A 22,462-nucleotide genomic window follows, 5' to 3' on the forward strand; every position below is an offset into this window, starting at 1 on the left:
CCATGCTGTTGAGGCAGAATGATGGCAGTGACAACCAGGCTTTGCAGTGACCACCTTTAAAGAATGGCAGTGGTGCTACTGCTGCATTGTTTAAATTTATTCTGTTTGCTCTGCTGCAGTTGTCCATTAGAAAAGTTTGTCTGTTGGTCTCATTAAGTTACAAGGGGAACAGCCATGAATGCTCTTTGAAGCAATACTCCTCTCTTGTAATGCATCATGGCAGACCTTTTTGGAGGAATGTATTTACAGAGCCTTATTTTTTTCCACCCCTTTTAGCCCAGTTACTGAGGATGCTGCAGTAAGAACAAAATGTTTACTCACCACTGAACTCTAGAAGAAGGAGTCTCTGAAACTCTCACCTTGTAAAAACTCAAATCTTCTAACATGTCTCCATGGGATCCTTCCAAAAGACTTGCTTGGGATCAAACTCGTTCTGAATGGGAGTCAGACAGCCAGCTGGTGTGCCAGGATCTAGGAAGAGACTTCTGCATTTTTCACAATAACTGGAACTGCAGCCTGAACTGGGATGTAAAACCACATGCACGTTAGATCTTCTCCTTCAGGAGAAGCGAACTGTCACACTGGCGCTAGTTCTGAACTGAGGAAAAGAAAGCAGCTGTGTCCTGCTCGTGCTGGTTGATGGTTCCTTACCCTGAGCTGGCTCTGGTGCTGGAAGGTGTCGGAGCTGTGGGGTGTGAGCCGGGGCCCTGACGGCTGCGGGATAATGAACGTCGCAGGGATGCGAACTCGCAGGGCCCCCTCGTGGCCGTGCCCTGCACAGGGCTCTCCGTGGTGGTCACTGTCCCTCCGTACAGCCAAGAACATTTTCTTCTGTGTGATTGTTCTCTCTGGTTTTCCCTCGTTGTACCAACACATACTCTCCTTTTTGGCCTTAACCCCCTTAATAATCCTTGCACACCCTGTTACAGTACCTGGAAAGCATGAGAGTCGAGTCCATCAGTGACCAGCTGTGTAGACTGGATTTGAGCTGCTGCTCACTGCAACCAGGAAAATGGAAATTACCTGCCAAACAGCTTGTAGCATTAGCAGAATACAGCAGAATACTGATGATTTCATTTTCTACATGAGTCAAATACATTTTAGACTAGAGATCTGTATGTTTTAAGAGCCAAAGTAGTGTGAGTGCAGCTTGCTTCAGGAATTGCTTATTGATTAGTATTGTTGTCTTGTAAGACTAGAAAGGAAAACAGTTTTCTTGTTTCTCTTCATGCTGTTTCTGGGTGTTATTTCCAGACACTGGGCTTAAGGAATACTTAGCAGGTATTTTTGCAACCTGAGGATAGAACTAGATCAGTTTTTAACACCACTTTGAATCCTATTCCAAGTGTCATCTAATAGTTGTATGTGGAACAAATAACAGAAAGACTAGGGTGAAAATAGGAAAAAAGGATTAAAAATTCCTGTAAGCAATTCACTTCTTTGTAGAAGGAAGGTAAGAGCACACACTGCAGAGTGTGAAGGCATTTGGGTGCCCAGGTGAAGTTTGGGGTACAGTGCATACAGTTCAGAGATCATTTGAGCTCTGGGCAGCAGTATCATCACATGGACCCTGAGGATGTAGCCTGTGAAAAAAGTAATGCAGAGTCACAGGGAGGAGAAACAAAGATGATGAATCTCACATCTGACAGGGAAGCACAGATGAAACAACTGTGATCTTTTTTTCTGACGAAGAAGTTTGAACCTGTGACTGAGGTTGGAGGGCATTTTCTGAATAGTGCTGCTGTTTGTAGATACTTACATGCATGTGGTTCTTAGAAACAAACTTAAATGTGAAAATTGGTTCTGGATCCTGTATGCACAATTTCATTTCTGCCCACTGGCTGTGTGCACATGTCTCAGTGTAAATAAGGGTTTGGACCAAACCACTATGGGTTGTGCAAGTGACCTGGGCCCAGCGAGGCTGCTGCATTCAGACCAAGGTGTTCATGCTGCTGTTGCTCTCGTGCTCTTCTTTGTAAGATGCTGAATGAGTGTTAAGGGAGAAGCCACGTGGATTTTATGTGGATTTTACGTGACCCACTGCCATCTCAAAACCCCTGAGGCCTTAACAGAGGAATGTAGGGACCAGAGAAAGCCCCTAGGACTGACATACCAGAGTGACTCTGCAGGCAGTGATTTGCAGCCATTGTCTCAAGAGCCAGGATTTCAGGATTAGTGGCAGGTGCTGCAGGTGCCTCTCCAGCCAGCACCAGCACAGCACACGGCAGGTCCTGCTCCTGCACTGCCGGATGAGCGGAGCCACTGCCCCAGCCAGGCACAGGATTCCTGCTCCCAGCCCTTCAGCTCTCTCATTGCTACTTCCAGTTGAGTACTGGGTTTTTTTATACTTTTAAGTCTCAGCTGTACTGCTTTTTAAAATGTAGAAGATTCCTGATTCGAATATCAAATGTCTCAGTCTGGATTAATAATGCAGTTGCCAGCAAAGTTCCTGCAGGAAAAGGGAAGCAATGGCTGCAACAGTCTGCTTTCTGCACAAAGCCAGGACTGTGTGTGGAAACTTGGCACTTGCTATTCATCTGTTTGCTCAGCAGCTGAGCTGGCATTCACCAGCTACATGTGTTGGGTTTGTAAATAGACAGAATGCAGTAGCATTTTCTTAGGCATGTTTGATATTTGGCTCTTCCCGTTGGGTTCAGGAGCTCTGCGAACTGTCAGCTTGAATCCCTCCCAAAACTGGAATAACAGAAGTTTACAGTTTTCCTGCACTGTGTGTTGAATACCATCCCTAGATTCCTCCCAAGCCATCACAGCAAATAACAAGTAAATAGCGTGTGGCGAGTGTGTCCCCTGAAATCTAAATGGTTCTAAATAACCAACTGTTACTTCAGCATGGTCAGGACAGCCGTGTTTGGAGGGGAATGTTGTAATTACATACATGCAACACACAGAAACTTCAAAGGGGCGAGGCTTTCCTCAGTTTTCAGAGGATTAATATTTGAAACTTCACATAAAAATGCAAGCATTTCAACTAGTAAATTGGGAACTTGCAATATCTTCTAGATTTGGGGCTACAAACCCAACTCTCTCAGCAAAATCTGATACTTGGAGTAGCTATTCACTCAATTGACCTTGATGTAGCTTACTTATCTAACCAAACCATTGCTTATGTAGGGAGCCTGGCGAGACCAAGGTGACACAGGTTTGTGATCTGAACATCCTGCAGTTTGGCATCACTGTTCTGGTTTGCAGCTAGAAGTACTGTCTCACAACATGACTGCCTAACAGGTAATGTAGCATTCCTCATCACCTGCATTTTATCAAACACAAATAGGGATAATAGTTCCTACAGTTAGTGTTATAAAGTATCAGTTAATGCCTGTGTGCTACTGAGAAAAAAGGGTTTTCCTGCCATTGCTATACTATTGATTGATTTGCTATAGGGTCCAAGCTTGTTCTTAAAGTCTATTTTTTGGTATTTATTTAAAGAGATTTATAAATAAAGCTTTTGTGTGAATTTGGTGTCAGGATGTTGGCAGGTCTGCCAACCACTGAAAAGCTGTAAGAGTTGACAGGAGTGAATGAATGAATGCTAAGTGATTGCATCTGAAAGTAAAAGTGATTTTACTCCAGTCACAGAATGTGACTGGAGTAAAAGGTTTTATAGAAATCTTGGTGTTTATAATAACAGCACCCCTGCCCTTATCTCAGACTGATTAACCTGAGAGAGATGCATTTCAGTCTCACCCATTTAGGACAACCAGAGTCTGCATGTGCTGTGTGTATTCACAGGCTTAGGAAATGGGCATTAAAATGTGGGAGTTGAAGCTTTCTTACACCAGAATTAAGGGAATCTCTTCTTTAGTTCAGTGCTAATAGAGTTTAATATTAGGTAATTTATAGCAAGCACATAAATTACCTACTTACCTGTTAATCAGTCGTGGTTAATGAATTAGCTTGAATGTATTTGATTTTAAATGTAAATTTTTCTCATACTTTGTGAAAGACAGACAGCTATGTAAGATAATTTTGGACAATTTTTTGGACACAACTTTGGCAAGAAAATTTGCAGCCCTGTTAGAGCGTCTCAGGTGAACAATGCAGCTATGTGTGGGTCTCTGTACAAGCTGTTTGCAGTCCTTGCCTGCTCTCCCTTTGTCTGCACCCTGCTCCTTCCTTCTCATTTCATGAAGCAAAGACATACTCTTGGGATGAGCCTGTCCTTCACAAACAGCACTGGATGTATTTTTCACATTGTGAACATTTTCTGGTACAACCCAAATCTGATGAAGTGATAGCAGCTAGCAGCCAGCTAGCATTTAAAGCTCTGTCTGGGCACATAGTGTTTCTGAGTTTAGGAAGCTGTAGTATCTCTATACATGCATATATATATATATATATATGTAGCTGTTAGACACTGTAATGTCACAGCTTTCAAGTGCAGCTGGACAATCAACTTTTCAACCAAAAGACAGACCAGTATATAGTAATGGCCTTTCAGTGACACCGGGGTGACCCGGGTGTGTTTGCTCCAGGTGTTGGCAGCACAGACAGGAGTGCAGGGCCCTCCCCACAGCGCCGGGCAGAGGCAGAGCTGCGGTGGCTCCGGGCAGTGCTGGCGGGGATGCTCAGCACGGCCCCTAAAGCCAGGCCGGGCTCGGTGTCACAGGCGGCTCCGTGTGGCTGCTGGCCTGAGGAGCAGGCACTGCCACACCCACAGGGCCGGGAGCCACGGGATTCTCCTGCAGAATTCACCTCCTTTAGACTGCTTGGCTTGAGCATTCTGCTCCATAAACACACACACCACCCCTACCTATATAACTGGACAAACTTATTTTTAAAGTATATAAGAATATTTTTTTAGCTAGATTTGTTTTGTTAAATCCGCACTAACTACTGTATTTTTACTTTTTATATGTAAAGCTTGGCAATAGCTCTCAATGTATAATTTATTTGTTGGGTTTTTTATAAAACGAAGTGCACCCTCTTGCTTCTGTTTCACAACACTGGTGACATATGAACTGTCTTAGGCACTGCACTGAGATCTGTATTGAAACTGTACATGGGAACAAGTAGATCTGTAGTCCACTCAACCCAGTCTTGGAATGTTTGTACTGTAGTTCTGTCTTAAATACACCATGTCAGTGCAAAAGTCTTGCAGAGTCATCTTTGGGCCCGCTGTGTTCCATGGCACAGCACTCAGAGGTGGGTTAGCTGGGGCTTGGGACACTGGGTTGCTTAGCCTATTGTCAGTTAAAGTGTAACTTAGGGCAGCGCCAGAGCTTGCAGGTAGATGCTAAAGAATTCAATGCCTTTTTCCCAACAGAGCTGAGAGTGTCCAGGAGGACTGTCAGGTGTGCAGTGCCAGAAGGGGAACCCGAGGTGCCCGGTGTGGTTCCAGCGCAGGCCAGTTCACCAAGCACCCTCACTCCTGTCTCCAGCCAGGGACTGGGCTGTGCTCTCAAGTGCAGCAGCACTAATGATTGATTGTGTAAAGGGAACTGTTTACTCCCAAGCCCTGACTTTGGCTAAATGCTAAAGATGGTAGCAAAGGGCAACTAAACCCTTTGATCATCTTTGTTTCTCAGAAACTATTTGGAAAGTATCAAAAGGAAGAGAAATTACTCCATCGTAATGACTAAGCTCATAGGAGATAATTTCTCTTGTGGCATAATTTGTTGTGTAGGTCAAACTGTGATCCCACTGATAAATCACTGAACTGTTCTTCAAATCCACTTACAACTCAAAACAATGAAACATTTAGGTGTTTCTGTTAGTAAAAACCTTCTTTGAATATCTGCATTTTAGAAGATAATATTTCTGCCATTCATACATTTTAATGTTCAGAAACCGAATGTCAGTTAAAACACTGAGTTTGTTGAGATGTTTAGTGCTGATCAATTTGTTCCCGTATATAAAATTTATGATACAACAGCACATCTTACGTCAGATGAGGTTGCCAAGAATTCTGCATCCTTTTGCATTTGTTCTATGGACTGTGTTTCTGTGAGCATATCAGATATGTGCAAGGTTCCCTGCTTTTCACAGACATTCTAAACAGCCAACTTCAGTGGCAGCCCCTTCAGTCCCAGCCAAAAATGGGGTGTTGTGTTTTGTTTCTAAATATTTGCCACTAGCTGGAGTAATTCCATTCATTATTTCATGCAGGCCACCACCGAGCTTTCAGATGGCAGCAGCTTTTAGTCACTCGCTTGGGCCTGGGATGAATTCTTATTAACTGCTACAGTTATGGAGAAATACCATAAGCACATCCACAAAGGCTCTTTTCTGCCTCTCTGAAAAGGTGCCTGCAGTGGGAAAAGAGGAGTGAGATGCTCTGAGAACCCTTTTGGTGGAGCTGATAGCCCTGGCTGAGGTTTGAAGGGGATATGATCAGGAAGTGTCACAGTGGTGTGAGCAAGGATTGTGTCACTAGGTCTGGACACTGGAGGGTACCTGAAATATGGGTTGTGCATGGCCAGAGTGGACTGAGGTGTCAGGCACTCCTGTGGGCATTTGTGGGATGCAGTCACTTCAATTCCCAATGCCCCTCTCTTCCAAATTGAGCTCACCCTTGTTTTCTGAAGACATGGGATTGGGCCACAGGGGGAAAAAGATCCTTCAGGGGCTTCAGCAAAGCTGCTGTAGCACAGAGCCCCACTTGAGGATCAAGGCTCTCTTCCCTTGCACAGCATGGCTGGGCCCAGCTCCAGCTCAGCCTCCCGGCCCTGAGCTCCCATCCCCGCAGCCAGGCCTTTCCCAAGCCCCTGCCCTCCTGGTGTCCTGTCCGGGGCAGGGAACAGTGGGGCTCTCAGGGCTGGCTCAAGGTTTGGCACCCCTTAGTGATGGAGTGGGTGTGGTGCTGCCAGTGCTGTGCCCCCACCTGACCTGGCACACGGGCAGAGCCCAGGGGAGCCAACAGGGAGATGGGCTCACTGCAAGCTGCTTTTCGTGCCCGTGCCAAGCCATTGCCTTTGGGCTGGCTTCTGTCCCGCCTGCGTTGGCTCCGAGTAAATGTTAAACCCTCCGTGGGGCTGCCAAAGGGAAGAGAGTTTGAGGGGGCAGGAAGAAAGGAATGGCAGAGGCTGGATGCCATTTTCCTGGGGCTCTTGCACATCCCCAGGATACCGCTACCTGCCAGGAGGCCTTCGCGTGACTTGGAAAAATCACTGGTTTATTCTTGCCCTTTCCAGTTAAATTTCCTTCCCTTGTCAATCCTAGATAAAAGGCTGTATGTTATAGCAGCTCTCAGGATAAAGCCAAAACAGACTTGTCAGTCAGCACCAGGAAAACAAGCTGCTGATTTAACACTGCAGTGCTGAGTACATGCTCAGCTCAGGCGCTGTATTGATGTCCCTCTAAACAAACCTCCTCAAACTGGGAAATTCTTCTTCTTGGAGGAGAAATTCAAAGCCTGGGCAGCCCCTGAAGCTGGCTGAAGTGCAGGGAGATGACTGGAGCTTGCAGAATCGTGTTGCTTGGTCAGAAAGGTAAGTTCCTTGTTCAGTCAGAAAATACAAACACATATTTTAGACTCATAAAGGTGAACATGAGCACACAGTGATAGGAAACAGAGCAGGCTTTATTCACGTGGCAGTGTACAATCCTCTCTGTTTCCAGGTAAGGGTCATGGATGGTGAAAATAAATCTTAAGTAGCTTTTGCAAATCCATCTGTAATTTTCCTATTGAATTTACATGACAGTTACTTGTGAAGAGATGATGAAAGTATGTCTAAATATTCTTGAAATCTGTAAATTACTTGTAAGTCATTATTCCTATGAAGCTTTTGGAAAGTGAACTTTTTAAATACTTGGAAGTATTAACTTTCAAGTAATTTCAGACACCAGCAGCTCTTACAGACAGCTGCTGTTTTGTCAGAAGGTGGATATTTAGTAACTTCTTTGGAATTAAATGCTTTGAACACTGGACAATATTACCTTGCAAAACAAGCACTTTTTCTTTTCAGCAAAGAAAAGCCATATATGAACTCAGAACTTACTGCAACAGGGAGGAAATGTGTAACAAGTACTATGTAGGGTGATAAAAGAGTTGGAAAAGCAGAAATCTCTTTAGGGCTAAAACATGAGTTACCAGTGCAAACAGCCCATGCTTTGTGCCACTCTGTCAAGCCCTCCTCTTTCTGTTCCCACCCCACTGTGGGAAATCACATCCTTTTGATTCTGTGTTCAGCCATTAAAGCCAACACTCATTTGGCACATCCTGTGTTCTCACAGGTATAATGCCCTTCCTCTGGTCCTTGTTGATGATTTCCAGGGGGCACTCATTGTTTCACTTCCTCAAGGTTATATACAATCCTTGAATATTTTCTAGAATTTAGTTGCTGATTTGTTTGTTGGGTTCCATTGTCATAGGCCATCTCATGTTGCAAATACATTCTGCAAAGGACGCTCAAGAATATAAAATCTTAGAGAACATTCATGTTAAGACTAATTGAAACTCTCAAATGTGACTGTATTTCTGTCTTATGCCAGTGCAAAATGAGCAAGCTTTGTCCCTGAAATGGCATCTTGTGGAGCCAGCATGGGTTACTGCAGTTCTGATTTTCAAGGCAGCTTCAGCCATTGCCAATTTGAAATGGTATGAAGTGACCAGGAGAAAAGTAACAAAAAGAGCAGCATTCCAACAAGCTCCTCTCAGAAATCACAACTTACATGCAAGTTGTGACTTAAATATATGTCAGGTTTTGTTAACATTGTAAAAAATCTGTTCACACAAGTATGAGAAGGTTTAATTATTTTTTCCCCAGCGTGCTGATAGGAAGCTGAAGACAGTTGCAAGCAGTTGGTTTTCCACCTACTGCCACGGTGGTGGAAATTTATTCCTTCACTTTGCAAGCAAAGCAATCACAAGCAGTCAAACTCCATTTGCCTGAAGGAGATCTCAGAGAAGCTGGACAAGGGTTTGCCGCCGATGAGCAGCAGTGTGTTGGTCCTGCTGATCCCACCCCCCGTGGCCACACACCCCCAGTCAGGTCTCTCCTCTTCACCCACAGCCTGAGCAGCAGCAAAAGCCTCTCCTGGACAGGCCAACAGAGGGAGAGCCTTGTCCTTGGACAAACAGCTCCTGTCTCTCTTTGGGCCTAGTCCTGTCTCTGAAGTGGTCTGGGAGGCAGGGAATTCTGCTGGCTCCAGGGGCAGGCTGAAGGTTTTCATTTCGATGGCGTTGCTCCGCTCCGTGGGCTGTGGGCAGAAGAAGCTGCAAAAGCCAGAGTGCCTCAGGCTGGGCACCAGCTGGGGATGGTCCTTCTGCTCACTCTTGCAGTGGCTGGGGAACGTATCAGTGAAATCTGAGGTAGTTTGGAAGTGCACACCAATTCCTAAGATGCAGTGATACATTTTAGGAGAAAAGTTTCCCTTTGTAGTACTGCTAAGCTTCTTCCATGTCTGCGTATGGAAATGATACTTCCAGAGGTCATCGTTAGGGCTGGAATTTGAAATCCCTCCACCAAAAATCAGCATAGAGTCTTTGCAGACTACTGAAGCGTGACCTACCACTGGAGGAGGTCCTTGGCTGAAGGTAAGAGAAACCAGCAGTTAAGGGGAGACCAAAAAGAAACTTAGCACTGATTTTAGCTTCGGTTTTCCTTTTGACTCAGAAGGATGACTGCTGAACAGCTGCATTGGGACATCAAAATTACACTGCTGACAGCTGCATCAACGCCTTGCCAACAGCTCTCCCGAGCAAAGCCAACTGGAGCCCCAGGCATGGCAGCAGCACTGCATCCTGATCTGAACAATCCCTGCAATTACCAACAGGGCATCGGCTCCCTCTCCACCCGCACGCAGAATCAGAGTAAGATCAATTCTCTTTCTCTGCTCTTTTAGTGTAACAAATAGAACAGTTTACCTTGTTCTGATGCTGGACCAGCTGCTGCTTCCAAAGTCCCACCTCCACAAGTCCCTCTGTTCAGTGAGCCCCACCAGCCCCCCAAAGAGGTACATGGCTGTGTGATAAACCACTGCCGAGTGGCCGTGCCGCGCTCCGGGACCGCTGCTGTGACAGGGGCTGGGGACACACAACCACTTCCTGCTATCTGAAACAAAAACACTGATTTATATACGTGGATCAAATTGACCCTATTTGAGAAAGGATTTGCTTCCTGGAGGAGGTAGCTATTCAGTTGGAGAATAAGAGTTTCTGCTCTAAGCTTATTATGAGTTAACATATTAAATTCTGACACTGAAAAAGTGCATTTTAAAAAATCAGTTTTGAAATAAACTTTTAATGAAAATGTCAGATGCTGTGTGACAGATGCCATGGAAATTTTATTTACAGAGCAGTTTTTCCTACAGCTTTGTCAGTTCATTGACTCTGATACAGAAAGATACTTTCCTGGCTGTTAGAGAGAAAAAATCAGTCAACAAAAACATTAATTTGTTAATGTCTATGCTTATTCTCCCTGTGAGGGAAGGAAGGATGAGATAAACCCATCATTTGTTTTAAAATAGTGACAGAATGGCCATCAGATAAGAAGTTATGCATTTAGGAAATCTCTGGGAATCTCATTTGCAATAATCAGACTGGTCATGAATATGCTAATAAAATATCTCCTTCAGGTTTGACTCTCTGTGGTCAGTTGGAGATCTGAGATCAAAAGATGACATTAATAGGCTGAATCAGGGTCCCTGCTGGATCTGAAAGTTTTAAGTAATACTTGAATAATTTTATTGGGTAGTAAACAAACTCCCTGATTTTCAGCTGTGAAACTGGCAAATACTGCAAAATGTATTCCAGTTTAATAGTCTAATTAATTTCAGCTAGCAATTAATTGAATTTGACACAATTTATCACTAAATGTTGTCAAAGAGAAGCCAAAACTAACTTGGAGCATTTCTACTGACAAGAATTTTCTTAGCAGAGCAAGCTTTCCTGCTGTAGTTGTTGTTTTACACTGGATCAAAACCTTATCCTGCTTTCTTAACTTACCAAAATTGAATTCCCAAAACTCCTGAGAAATGCCCTTGATGCCAAAGTATCCCCCATAGATGTACATGCTGGAATGGTACACGACTGCACTGTGGCCTTTTCTGTTAGCTGGTGCAGAGCTCTAGAACAGTTCAAAAATAAAAACCTATAAAGTCATATCAGCAGCAATGTCTGTCTGGGAAATACACCTTTTTTTTTCCCCACAAATGACCCTGCAGTCCTAAACTTTCTCTTACTCCTCCATCAAGCAAAGGTAACCAGAATGGTAACTGTGTCACATCTTAAAAGAAAATTTTGGATGTAATTTCAAGGTATAGAAGCATTGTGATGATAAAGTTTCAGTAGCAAAAAATGAGTGATTTCTAATGTGTAGTGATACAAAATCAATCTCAAAAGACCAAGCCACAAATGCTTCCACTCAGGTTTCAATTAGAAGTGGCAGTAACTTGGTGAGTCCACGTGTTCACACTGAAGAATTGAAAAATGCTGCAGCACTTCACGTTCCAAAATGTATTAGCGTGGCTGCCAATCTGTTTTCACAACCCTACTTTTAAAAGCACAAGCTTCACGTATGGTTGCAATATTCCATTTAAAATTAGTTTTCTTGATAGGGATTTCAGAGAAACAGAAGCAGCAGCAGAGGAGAGGACTTAACTTCTTATACAGGACTTAAAATTTAAGAGCAGTATTTTTAAACACTGTTTTGAAGAAGGAAAAAGCCTTAAGTTATTGAAAGTGCAAAGAAATAAAGTACAGCCACATGTCTCTGAAGAGATGAGATTGGAACTGTTTGGGGGAACATATTTCAAAGCAATCTGTTTAATCAACAAAGCAACAGGCATTTGATTCACACATTCCCCACTTCCTGGCTCCTTACCTCCGTCTCTGCTGGTTCGTTGCAGCTCTCTGTCCATCTTGCGGAATCTGGGGATTGAGTTAATAAAGCGCAGTTTAGGTCCCGCACCACAAGAGGACACTCCTCCCGCAGTAACTGCTCAAACGGCACAGCTCATTCCCAAGGAAGTCTCGTCCTGGTGTTTTTTACTGACAAGGCTGAAGAAATCCCGCTGGGGCAGCAGCCCTGAGAGACTTCAGGAGACACAGTTTGAACAGTTTTCCTCTATCCTTATCTGATACAGAATCACACAGCTGCCACACTGTATTCCAGTTTCCTAAAGCTGAATTTCATAATGCAGAAGTAACCTGGGATTATCATCATTTTCTGAACATGTAGGAATATGACTCCTGCTTGCCACACACACCTTATTATGGCAGACTTATTCCTTCTTGTTCTTTTTCATAGGTCCCTTAAATAGCCCTCAAATAACAGCCAGCAATCACAGATCTGGGATCACCGTGAAGGACAGGAAATATCAGATAACACAGCAGCACAGAGATACAATGAGCAATCAGTGCAGGCTTGCATTACTTAAAGCTATTCTTGCCAAAAGATTTTAAATAATAACTATGAAACAGCTAGACACACAACCAGTGGTGAATAACTCATTTCCAATTTCCACTGGTAAGTACTGTGAGTAATAAGATGCTTTTGCCTTTAAAATATGTTCTGAGGCTTTTCTTTCTTCTAGCAGGTTATCTCAGACAACTGGTGTAAAACACAAAGAAAGGGTTGAAAAAACCCCATTGACTTCAAGTTACATAGTGAAGTAGCAAAAGAAACCAGGAAACTTAAATCTTGGTCTGGACACAAGATTTACTGGCTCAAAAAGAACAGAGCCTCTCTCTCTCTCTCCTCCCAATCTGACATCAAAATGACATCTATTACTGTACACAGGATTTCCAAAGGGTGAATCCATGGTGTATGACATTGCTATTAAATTCAAATGCTGCACTGTTTTTATTAGAATACACACTTAAGAGATCCCAAGTGTTTGTTCTTAGGAGAAAAAAAAGAAATTCATGTTATAAAATGTTGATGTTAATTTCCCATCTTATTTAATATTTGATTTCTCTTGCTCTAGCTTATGTTTTTCTTCAGTAAAAGTACAAATGAGATATATTTTACTGATCTACTTTCTTTCATAAGAGCTTGGTTTTAAAACATATGTGGCATTAAAAATAAAAAATAATACATTAATTACCAGGTCTTATGATCAAATAGTAAATGTAAGAAGGAGAGAGGGAGGAATGGAAATTCTGAGACCTTAAAATACATACAATTTTTCCATAAAATCCTCTCTAATTGAAGTAAGACCTGCATCTCTGATAGCTGAACAGCCTAATTTGGAGAAGAAAATATGCACACAGTTTTACACACATTACTTGTTGTAAAGTTTAAGGAAGGCTCTGTTACAAGCAGCAGAAACCAGTTTGGTTTTCATTATTTATTACTGCTTGTGGAATATCCCATGGAAAATACTGGCTATTGTGTATCATACCAATGTCATATATCCAGAGAGGAGTTTTTGCTTGTGTGAAAGCAGAATCCACCATCCCACCAAAAATATACAGGCTGCCCTGCAAAATACACAAATATTTGTCACTTACAGGAAGGCACATAGGATGCAAATAATTTTAAAAACAATGCTTAAATGCAAAGGTTGCTATCAGCAAAATGTAGTTAACAGTATGATGATCTTTTAACAATCCCAAAAAGCCACTGATTTTTAATTATTCTCTCTTTATTCTCTCCCAGTGGGAAGCCCTGAAGAACATTGTGCTGTTTAATGGGAACAGTATTTCAGAACTGCTCGTTTCTTGTCAGCCTGGGGCAGCTTCAGGGCTGGGAATCTGGAGCTCTCTTCAGGCATTGCTCAGGTATATTGGATTATGCATGTTTAGAGGATTGTTTCCTTGTGTGGTAGCTCTTGATATCCTAAATTCTGTCTTCCCCTCACAGGCAGGGCTGTAATTCTTCCTGTGCTTTACTCCCCCGTCGCTCTTCTACACGAGTTCTGTAGTGAATGTTTTTGTGCCGCGGCTGATCATGCAAATGAATTCACAGCAACTGTTACAACTGCACAGATAAGTCAGAGAAAGTGCTGCCAGGGTCTTTATCTGGTATTACTGCTGCTTATTGAGCACTGACTGAGGAAACCAGGGGGCTGCTGCAGGGCTGAATTACTGCCACTCTGTTCAGAAAGATTTCCAAACATAGGTACAGCTACATCCAGAACTGCATCACTACAAAAATGCTTTCTGGGCACAGTATTTCAGTACATAATACCTATGGCATTTTATTGCACTGTATAGGAGGAAATAAAATGTCAGGATATGGACAATATAATCCTGGTCTAGTACCTTATAAGCCACCATTGAATGTTCTTCCAGTTCTTCTGGACCATCTCTTGAGCAATCCAACATTTCCCATTCATTTTTCACTACAAACCAAAGCTGAAGTTAAGACAGTGGTGCACTCAATGCATTAACAGTAGGGAAAAGGTGAAAAGGTGGGCTTTGAATGTGGCTGTGTTGCTTAAAATGAAGCATTTTTTCATCTTTCCTCTGTTAAAAATGAAATATATTAATTTTTCTATTTAGCACATTTAAATATAACAGTAATAGTTACATTTAAATACAATAATTGTTACTGCTTGTATTTTAATTGTTACCTACATCAAATTTGGACAATTCAATGAGCACAAACCCCAGCACAATTCTGTTTTATTCCAGTAACAAGCGAACAGGGAAAACTATACATCAAGTAAAAAAATACAAAGGCTTGTATTTGATAGTGCATTGATACTACAAACCTACAAGGTATTGTATTCACATGTTCCCTTGTGCACTTTTATATGCACGAACTATTGCTGTGTTAGAGTCAGGGAAGCTCATTGATATCCCTTGCTAGGACCAGGATACTTTAAATGACTCAGTATTTCTGCTCGAGGGAAAAAACCCCAAAAACAAAAGGAACTGAACTGAAATCAAAACTTTGTGGACACTTGCAAGAGGAGCAAACACCCCCCTTCTGCCCAATGAAGAAAAAGCAGTTTATCCAGCCCTGTGACAGAAAGACCTTAAATGAGGACAATCTGTTAAGCACAGAGCAGCCTCAGTTTCACGATGACTGACGTGGAATGGCTTTAATCCTGGCACACAAGAGAAGGGGCCAGCTCACCTGGGTGGTATCTCCAGAAGTCCCTCAGCGTGGTGCAGCCGTGCCCTCCGTAGAGATAAACAAAGCCTCTGCACACAGCACAGGCGTGCTTGTAGCGGTCACAGGGACGCGGCTGCGGCGCCTCGGCCGCTCCGCCGGCAGCTCTTCCCTTCATGCTGATACCTGGGATCCTAGCCAAGGATCAGCCTGCAAAGGGCTGCCATGCCAGAGGAGGGTCCCAAAATATCAGGGACAGGGCTAAACCCTGTTTGGTCTGCAAAAAGACAAAAAAGGACAAAAGAAAAATCTCCACCTTATGATAAAACGTTACTGTGTTTTCTTTTCAATCCCCTCGAAAGCAACAGTGGACAATTTGTCCATCTGTGATAGTACACTAACTTGAGTAAAGTACCAGAAATTCTGACTCAGATTCTTGTACCAGTGAGGCTGGGACAGGAAGATTCCTGGAGCTGAAAGTTTTCCAAGGAATGTCAGTGAACTGAAATCAGTGAAGCTCCAACATACTACATTTACCATACCAGGACTTGGTCTTTTTTTCACAACTAAAAGAGTACTTTAGACAAACCTGTACTAAAAAAAACTTTGGCAAGAATGAATATTACAGATGGAAGTAATGCATTAGCAGTTGTCCAGAATTTGTTTAGACTTTTACCTGTAAACCTGCTGAAATGAGGATGCATCTGGAAAAAAATGACACCAGCCCTTCCCATGCCACAAGATGTCGCTGTGTTCTGTGAAGACATAACTACCAGGAAAACATTCTTCTATTAACCCTCTTCAAAACAGTGGCTTATTTTAACATAGATTATTTTGCAAAGCACACCCAAAAAGCCCCCAGCATTAGACCAGATTTTGGAATTTGTGTTGATAATGTGTCTGAGATGGCACATCACCAAATGAAGTGACAGTCTCCCAATTCCAAGACTTTTCAGTGGGAGCCAGATTCCAGCTGCATTGAGAACCCAGGATGGAAATCAATAGTGAAGAGTCATTTACCTAAGAGTAATGTGTAAATCCAGGGCAAGCAGCACTCAACTTGAGGAAGAACAAAGATTACAGTAAAACAAGCTAGATACAAAAGCTAGTTATATTGCATATTAATATGAAATCATTGTACCTAATTTATCAGCTAATTAATCTCTAAAAGCTACCCTTTTTAGAACTGGAATATATTCAGTGACAAAGAGATGCTAGAGAATCTCTTGCAGCATATTCAGGCAAGATTAACTACTTCAATTTTCTTGGGATATTTTTAATGCAAACCAGTATTGTACGCTATTACTGTAGAAATTGAAGCATATTCTTTGTATGTTTTCTCTGAAGGAACACAAAGATGGGTGGCAGTTACTAAGGGTGCATTTCTCATGTCCAGGGGAATTAGCAGATATAAAGTAATGACACATTATAGGTAAGTCCCTAATGCTTTCTGGCATCCCATTGAAAAGGGAAAAGCAGCTGAAGGCATGAAACAGGGATTATCTCCCTAACTCTGCCAAGCTTCTGAGCAACCACAGCCAAATCATTCACTTCCACAACTAAATGGGGACAGTCACTTCCTTAGGAAAACACTTCAACTTTGCTGATTCGGTGCAGTGTGACAGTGCCAAGGTATTACTGCTATTGATATCATTAACTCTGAAAAGGTTACCAATACTTTGCATAGGTAAACAGGCTTGTCCCCTTGCTGTTTGTGGTTTCTTTCTCAGTTATAAAGCTGGTTATTCTTCTTCCTACATATTTCTCCTTGTTTTTCTTCCTCCAAGCCTTGCCTCCTGTTGTACAAGCATTCAGAGATGATGACAGCCCTGATTTCATAGAACAGATTAGCAACAAAGTCCTGTCCAATTGTTTATCTAGCCCAGCTGAACTCTTGCAAGGCAGGTGAGCAGGATGGGATAAAAAAGGCCAAGTGGGGATGAACTGAATGGGTGTCAGCTCCCAGTCACACCTTTTCAGCATTGGCTGGCCCTTGTGAATCTTGGCTATTTACTCTCAGCTAAAGCATTCTTGGAAGCAGACCTACAGTCCCTAACAATCAGTTAACTGCTCCACTTCAGAGCTGTGAAAAAACCCCACCAAGTTAATCATGAATCTGGCCTTTCATCATTGGTATTTTAAACTGCAAACCTGACTCCCTGTCAAGTTTGTCCTGTCCCTGATTGCCTGTCTACAGAACTCAACCCACCAGAGTTCATCTACTGTCAACCTGAGCAGTCCTATTTCCAAAGAAAAGCTGCTCCTCTTCTGAGAACAACATCACTGAGCCTTGTCCTCTGTGTCCTGCACCACTGACCTCAGTTTCAACTTGACACAATATCAGTTATCCAATAGGAAGCTCTGACTTCAGAAAAAACATCCAAAAAGACAACTCCGAACATTTTTATTCAACTTTTTTTTTTCCCCAAAACAGCTGTAGCACACACAAAAATGTCTGCTGCTCTCCAAAGTCTTCTGCCATTCCATTCTAAAAATTGCTTCTGTGCAATCAATCCCAATTGTTAAAGGGCTGGAGGAGCTGAGTGGAGGGCCTGGAGAGCTGCAATTAGTGCAGTAACTATAGCACTGAGTGTGTATCAATTAATGGCGCCCCACTACTGTTTCATAATACAAATAATTCAGGAAATGTAGCAAGACAGGAATTACTTCAGGAAATGTAGTTTATATGTTCATTATATAATTATTTATATTTCTGATAGATGTGGTTTCTCAGACAAATGATTTATTTATTTAAAGTATTGCTTAAATAGATCTTCAGTAAAACTTTTTTCTATCTCAGCCCCTTGATTAATTTCCATCTGTTTTCAATACACTCAGAAAAGTTTCATTTTTAAAATGATCAAGATTTTTGGAATATAATGAGATATGAAACCACTCGTATGGGGAGGGGCCCAAGTAGGAAATCTTGTTCTGTTTTGGGGCTTTTTTGTTAATGACCCAGTTTTCTGAACTCCAGCCTTGAGCCTTTCCAGGCATTTTCTCACTAGGCAACTTGATGTTTAACTGCTTTTCAAAAATAATAACAGATCTTCCCATTTGTACTTATCCCAGAAACCTTGGCTCTGGAGGTGGTTTTATTTTAAGTCTTGTTCTAATGGGACTGCCTGCATGAATGAGGAAACTCTGGAGACTTGCAAGGCCCTTACAAAGTTTTAGAAACAAACCCAACTTGTTTAGAATAGAGGAAAAGGCTTTTTTCAGTATATCATGTTTACTTGCAATGCTTCACTATGTGTGGTAAATCTAGTATCCTCTGGTTTGCTATTTTATTTTTTCCTAAACTCAAGATAACCTGAACTGTTTCTGTGGTGAGGTTGTTTTGTTTTGGTTTGGTTTTTTTTCAAAATACAGGAAGTAATTTTCAGAGATGCTCAGCTTCAGAGTTTCACCCTGAAAACGTGAATGGCTCCAGGAGTGTTGGGTGTCTGTGACAGTTCTGTATTATTGGCATTCTGCACTGAAATGAGGGCCTGGCTCTGCCACGTGCTGTAAAACATGCAGTTACACATGCCTGAGCTTACAGTGCAGGAGTCAAGACAAAAGGAACAGAAAGAGGCATTGCTTCTTACAGGCAGAAGCTGAAGGACACAAGGGTTTGTAAAATGACAAATCAAAGCAGAAGACACACCTCCATCCTGATTTCAGAACTCAGAAGAAAGATAGGTACTTTCAAGCACAACAATAACAACCCTGTTGTCTGAATAAAGCTTAGAGCAGACATACTAAAAACAGACAGAAAAACTGGACAGCTTTTATTTGAATAACTCTTAGTTGAATTTTAACAGTTTTAGGGCAGTATTTGTAAACATGACCACTGCTATATCTCAGTGCTTCAAAATGCTTTTTGACATGAACAGGTATTTTAAAGGGGGCAACTCTTCTGAAACAGCATATATTGCAGTTTCTATAACATGCTCTGTTCTATGTTATAAACCATGTAATTACAGTTTCTCTAGGCTGTAAGGCTCTGTATGTAACTGCTCCTTCTGGAGAGAGCAGTGCCACAGCACCGAGGGCTTTGGCACCTTCACTGCACAACAGAGAGAACATCATCAATCTCTCCCAGAGAAAAGCCCACTGCCTGCTTCTGCAGCTCTGCAGGCAAGAGATTGCTTTTCTTTAATTCAGATCACATTAAGGTTAAAGCTTTAATTTTAGAAGTTCATAATAAATTTATGTTTGTGTATCATTGCAAAATTAAAATTTGCAAATTGACATTATTAATACATTGTCTTTTTTTTCTAGAAGCTTTCACCCAAGAATGAAAATCCTTTAGTTGTAAGTGTTTTGTAACACTATTTCATCTCTGTTACAAAGTGAATTCTTAACTAGTAATAAATTAACTTATTAAATAAATATAAATATATGCAGTTGTATTTTCTGTATGCTAGGTATATTTCTTATTTTTAAGTAAACAAATTTATCACACACAAAAATACATTGTTTAGAATAATACAGTAAATATTTCATCTATTTCCCAAATATGGTGGAGGAAGTATCTGAAAAAAAGAAATTCAGTATTTTAACTATTTCTGGGGTTGTTACATTTTTAAATACATTTCTAGCATATGAATCAGGAAATTGCCTTTTCCACTGTATTTAAATATGTTTCATGGTAAGATGAAAGTGAATACATTTTTCCCACCTTAGTTTCCTTAGTAAATTAAGATTTCATTTGCTGGGGATTTTTTGTTTGGTTTTTGTTTGTTAGTTGTTTGATAGTTTGGTTTTTTTAAGAATGGGATTTTTAAAAAACTAAAAATTAGAATATATAGTTTGATTAGTAGACCTTCCCAGGTAATCTGTTAATTACAATTTACATTTGCAATTAATTATTAACTGCATCTCAATTTTGAATGAAGTTTCTGACAAAGAGCTTCCCTAAATCCACATCCATGGGTGGCACAAGTACAGCATGTTATGGATACAGAAATCCAGGGCAGCAGCCATGTCTGAGCAAAAGTTTATGCTCATATTCAGTGTGTGTATGGGTTTTATTTATTTATGGTCCTTAATGGGATATTCACTTCAGGAACCTAATCTGCTTTTTAAATATTATTTAGGGTCCTGTTGGTGACTCCACCCATGGGCAGAACTCAGTGTGTGTTGTGGTCTCAGCACAATGCAGAATGGAATGGACACCCTGACTCTGGAGTGCTGCTGCAGGGAAGCTCTGCAGAAATTACCCAAGACAAACAGGTGATTTTGCATCTTCTAGGTATGACAGAGGGAGGAAATACAGTTCCTGGTCCTCAGACTTTATGAGAAAAGAAATGAGAAATTCCCACCATGTTCTCAGGGCAGTCTTAAGATGTATTTGGCCTTTTAGCCTTTCCTTGGAAGTAATTTGTACTGTCACCACTGGAGCAGGTCATTTCAATGCACAGGTCATCACCCTTCCCCCAGAAACAGCAGTTCTCAGTGTTCCTAGAAGGCATCATTTGAGGATTTCACAAAACTAACTAGCTGGATTCTTTCAAGGTACAGTAGGCAGGTCCCCTGGAGACTGCAATAAATCTGTCCTTAGGTGTGACTGAATGCATCTTCTTGACAGCTTGTGACCTGCTGCTGAAGTAACTTCAAATACTTTATTTCCTAAGGGAGACTCTACTCACACTAATTCACAAAATTTTCTAGGTTAGGAAGAAAGACTCAGGTTGACAAAGGAGTCAGTGACTGCTCAGCCTGACTACTCTCCTCAGGCATGAATTAAGGTACTAGAGCATATGCCTGACAGCTGAGAGTCTTGAGTGAAAAACTGTTATCTTCCATTAAAACCAAAAAGTCAGCATTGAATTTTACTTGGTTGTTCTTTATATCCCCTGACTGAGGAAAAGCAGCATCTAATAAAACAGTCACACTTAAAACTTAATGCCACACTTCATGGAAGATAGACATTGTGTTTTCCTTGTCCCCGTGACATTTTGCCCTTAGACAAAAATGCAGCAATGAGATAAAGAAGAGATACAAGGTTATGAGAATAGCAGAAGCTGCAGCTTAAAGAAATATGAAGGAGGAAAGAAAGGGCATTTGGCAATCAGAAAAATAAAAAGTTCCAGCTGGCAGATACTAAAACATCCAGATATCCTGTTAGAATCAGTATGAGTTTAGATTATTCTGTATGGGAGAAGTCATGAGAGACTTGTGTGAGAAAAACTCAGATGGCACAACTGGAATGACTGTCAGTCATGACTGCAGAAAAAGCTGAGTACAAAAAGATCTTTTATGGAGAGATGAATTTACACCATCAGGTGAAAGATGGCTGCATAAAAACATGATATAATTGCATAGATGAAATAGATTGCATAGAGAAGAATAGCTGCATTTTAGTCTGGCAAGGAAAACAAAGGTGTCAGCTGACAAACAGTAATAATAACTGTGATGGTTCACTATAACCTTGATGCCAACAGTTACTGGGCTGCACTATCAAATGGAAAAAAACAAAACCCACATCATTTCAATATATAAAAGAGACAGAAAGCATATGAGTAACTTTACACATACACGTTGTCGCTCCAAATTCAAATGGAATTACTCATGTGAATAAAACCAGTGATATGCATGAGCCTGCACAATGTAGCCTAGATACCAGAGCAAAAGAAGGACCAACTCTTTTGTCAGAAGCCTGAAAAAATGTTTTGCAAGCTGTTTTCATATTCAGACTCCAAATGACAGGGTCCGTTTTGGACTGGAGTCCAGCCTTCTGAAAAATTCTCACTCCCAGCAGACACGGTCCAGTATTCATCCCAAGCCAGATGCACTTTGGCTTGGGTTTTGGATGGTTGCATTTCTTTGTTTGTCTTTTGCTCGATACAAGGCATTTTGTGCTTTATGCTCTTTGACTGTGGAAAAGGGAATGACCAAAAAGAGGGTGGTGAATCTCCTAAACTGGAAGCAGGCAGCAAGAGCTCTGGCAATTCCTACCCCAGACCTCCTGCGCAGCATCGCGGAAGCGGCAGGTCCCTGTCCCCAGCGGTCTCCTGAGGGCGCTTCCTTCCTTCCTTTCATGCGCTTTGTTTCTTTTCGTACCTTTGAGTGAAAGAGACTTTTTGCACAGCTGCACAGAGCCGCGCTGCCCAGCAGTGCCGCGGTGTGCCCGGCCAGCCTGTGCCGGTGTTCCCTGGGCTGCTGGGCGTGCAGAGCGCTGCTCAGTGCCCCCAGCGCCTTCCCTCAGCGCCCTTCTCCCCGTGCGGCCCGGGCGCTGCTCCTCGGCGGGCCCCGGGCCGGCTCTGGCTGCTGCCGGTGCCCCCTCACGCCTCTGATCCCTACACGGCTGGGCTTGTCCCCACCGAGACGGGGGCAAGGAAAGAAAAGGAAGAACAGTCTCTGAGCCGGCATGAGGCAGGGGTGCACCAAGCCCGGCCGCGCCCGCTGCCGCCCCTCGGGCCCGCCCAAGGCACTGAGCCCGGCGGGCAGCGCTGATGCACGGGAGGGAGCAGCGCGCCCTCCCCGCACGGCCGGGAGCCCGTGGCAGCCCC

At 42.4% G+C, this 22,462-nt stretch overlaps 2 protein-coding genes across 8 annotated transcripts in view; one reads left to right on the top strand and one right to left on the bottom strand.

Moving 5' to 3' along the window:
- Positions 1-5,110, top strand: part of EPB41L5 (erythrocyte membrane protein band 4.1 like 5) — a 53,790-nt gene extending 48,680 nt beyond the window's left edge. For all 6 annotated transcript variants that reach the window (XR_009418762.1, XM_059475637.1, XM_059475634.1 and 3 more), the window contains one exon: positions 277-5,110. Coding sequence is in view for 5 of the 6 variants with exons in the window: in XM_059475637.1 (XP_059331620.1) it covers positions 277-334 (58 nt within the window). In the remaining variant the exon portion in view is untranslated. The remainder of the gene's footprint in view (positions 1-276) is intronic.
- Positions 5,111-7,522: 2,412 nt separating this feature from the next.
- Positions 7,523-22,108, bottom strand: LOC132075485 (leucine-zipper-like transcriptional regulator 1). Of its 2 annotated transcripts, XM_059475948.1 has the most exons (9): positions 21,909-22,108; positions 15,640-15,732; positions 14,988-15,240; positions 14,168-14,247; positions 13,306-13,384; positions 11,784-11,830; positions 10,907-11,027; positions 9,827-10,013; positions 7,523-9,490 (listed from the first exon to the last, which is right to left on the bottom strand). In XM_059475948.1, the coding sequence occupies exons 3-9, from the start codon at positions 15,139-15,141 to the stop codon at positions 8,824-8,826; spliced, it is 1,335 nt and encodes a 444-aa protein (XP_059331931.1). In that variant the 5' UTR covers positions 15,142-15,240; positions 15,640-15,732; positions 21,909-22,108; the 3' UTR covers positions 7,523-8,823. The 2 variants fall into 2 exon arrangements, with proteins under 2 accessions (XP_059331931.1, XP_059331932.1); XM_059475949.1 differs by lacking the exons at positions 15,640-15,732; positions 21,909-22,108 and having other exon boundaries at positions 14,168-14,371; positions 14,988-15,211.
- Between the last annotated feature and the right edge of the window lie 354 nt (positions 22,109-22,462).

The sequence above is a fragment of the Ammospiza nelsoni genome, chromosome 7, assembly GCF_027579445.1.
Source record: "Ammospiza nelsoni isolate bAmmNel1 chromosome 7, bAmmNel1.pri, whole genome shotgun sequence".
Lineage (NCBI taxonomy): Eukaryota > Metazoa > Chordata > Aves > Passeriformes > Passerellidae > Ammospiza > Ammospiza nelsoni.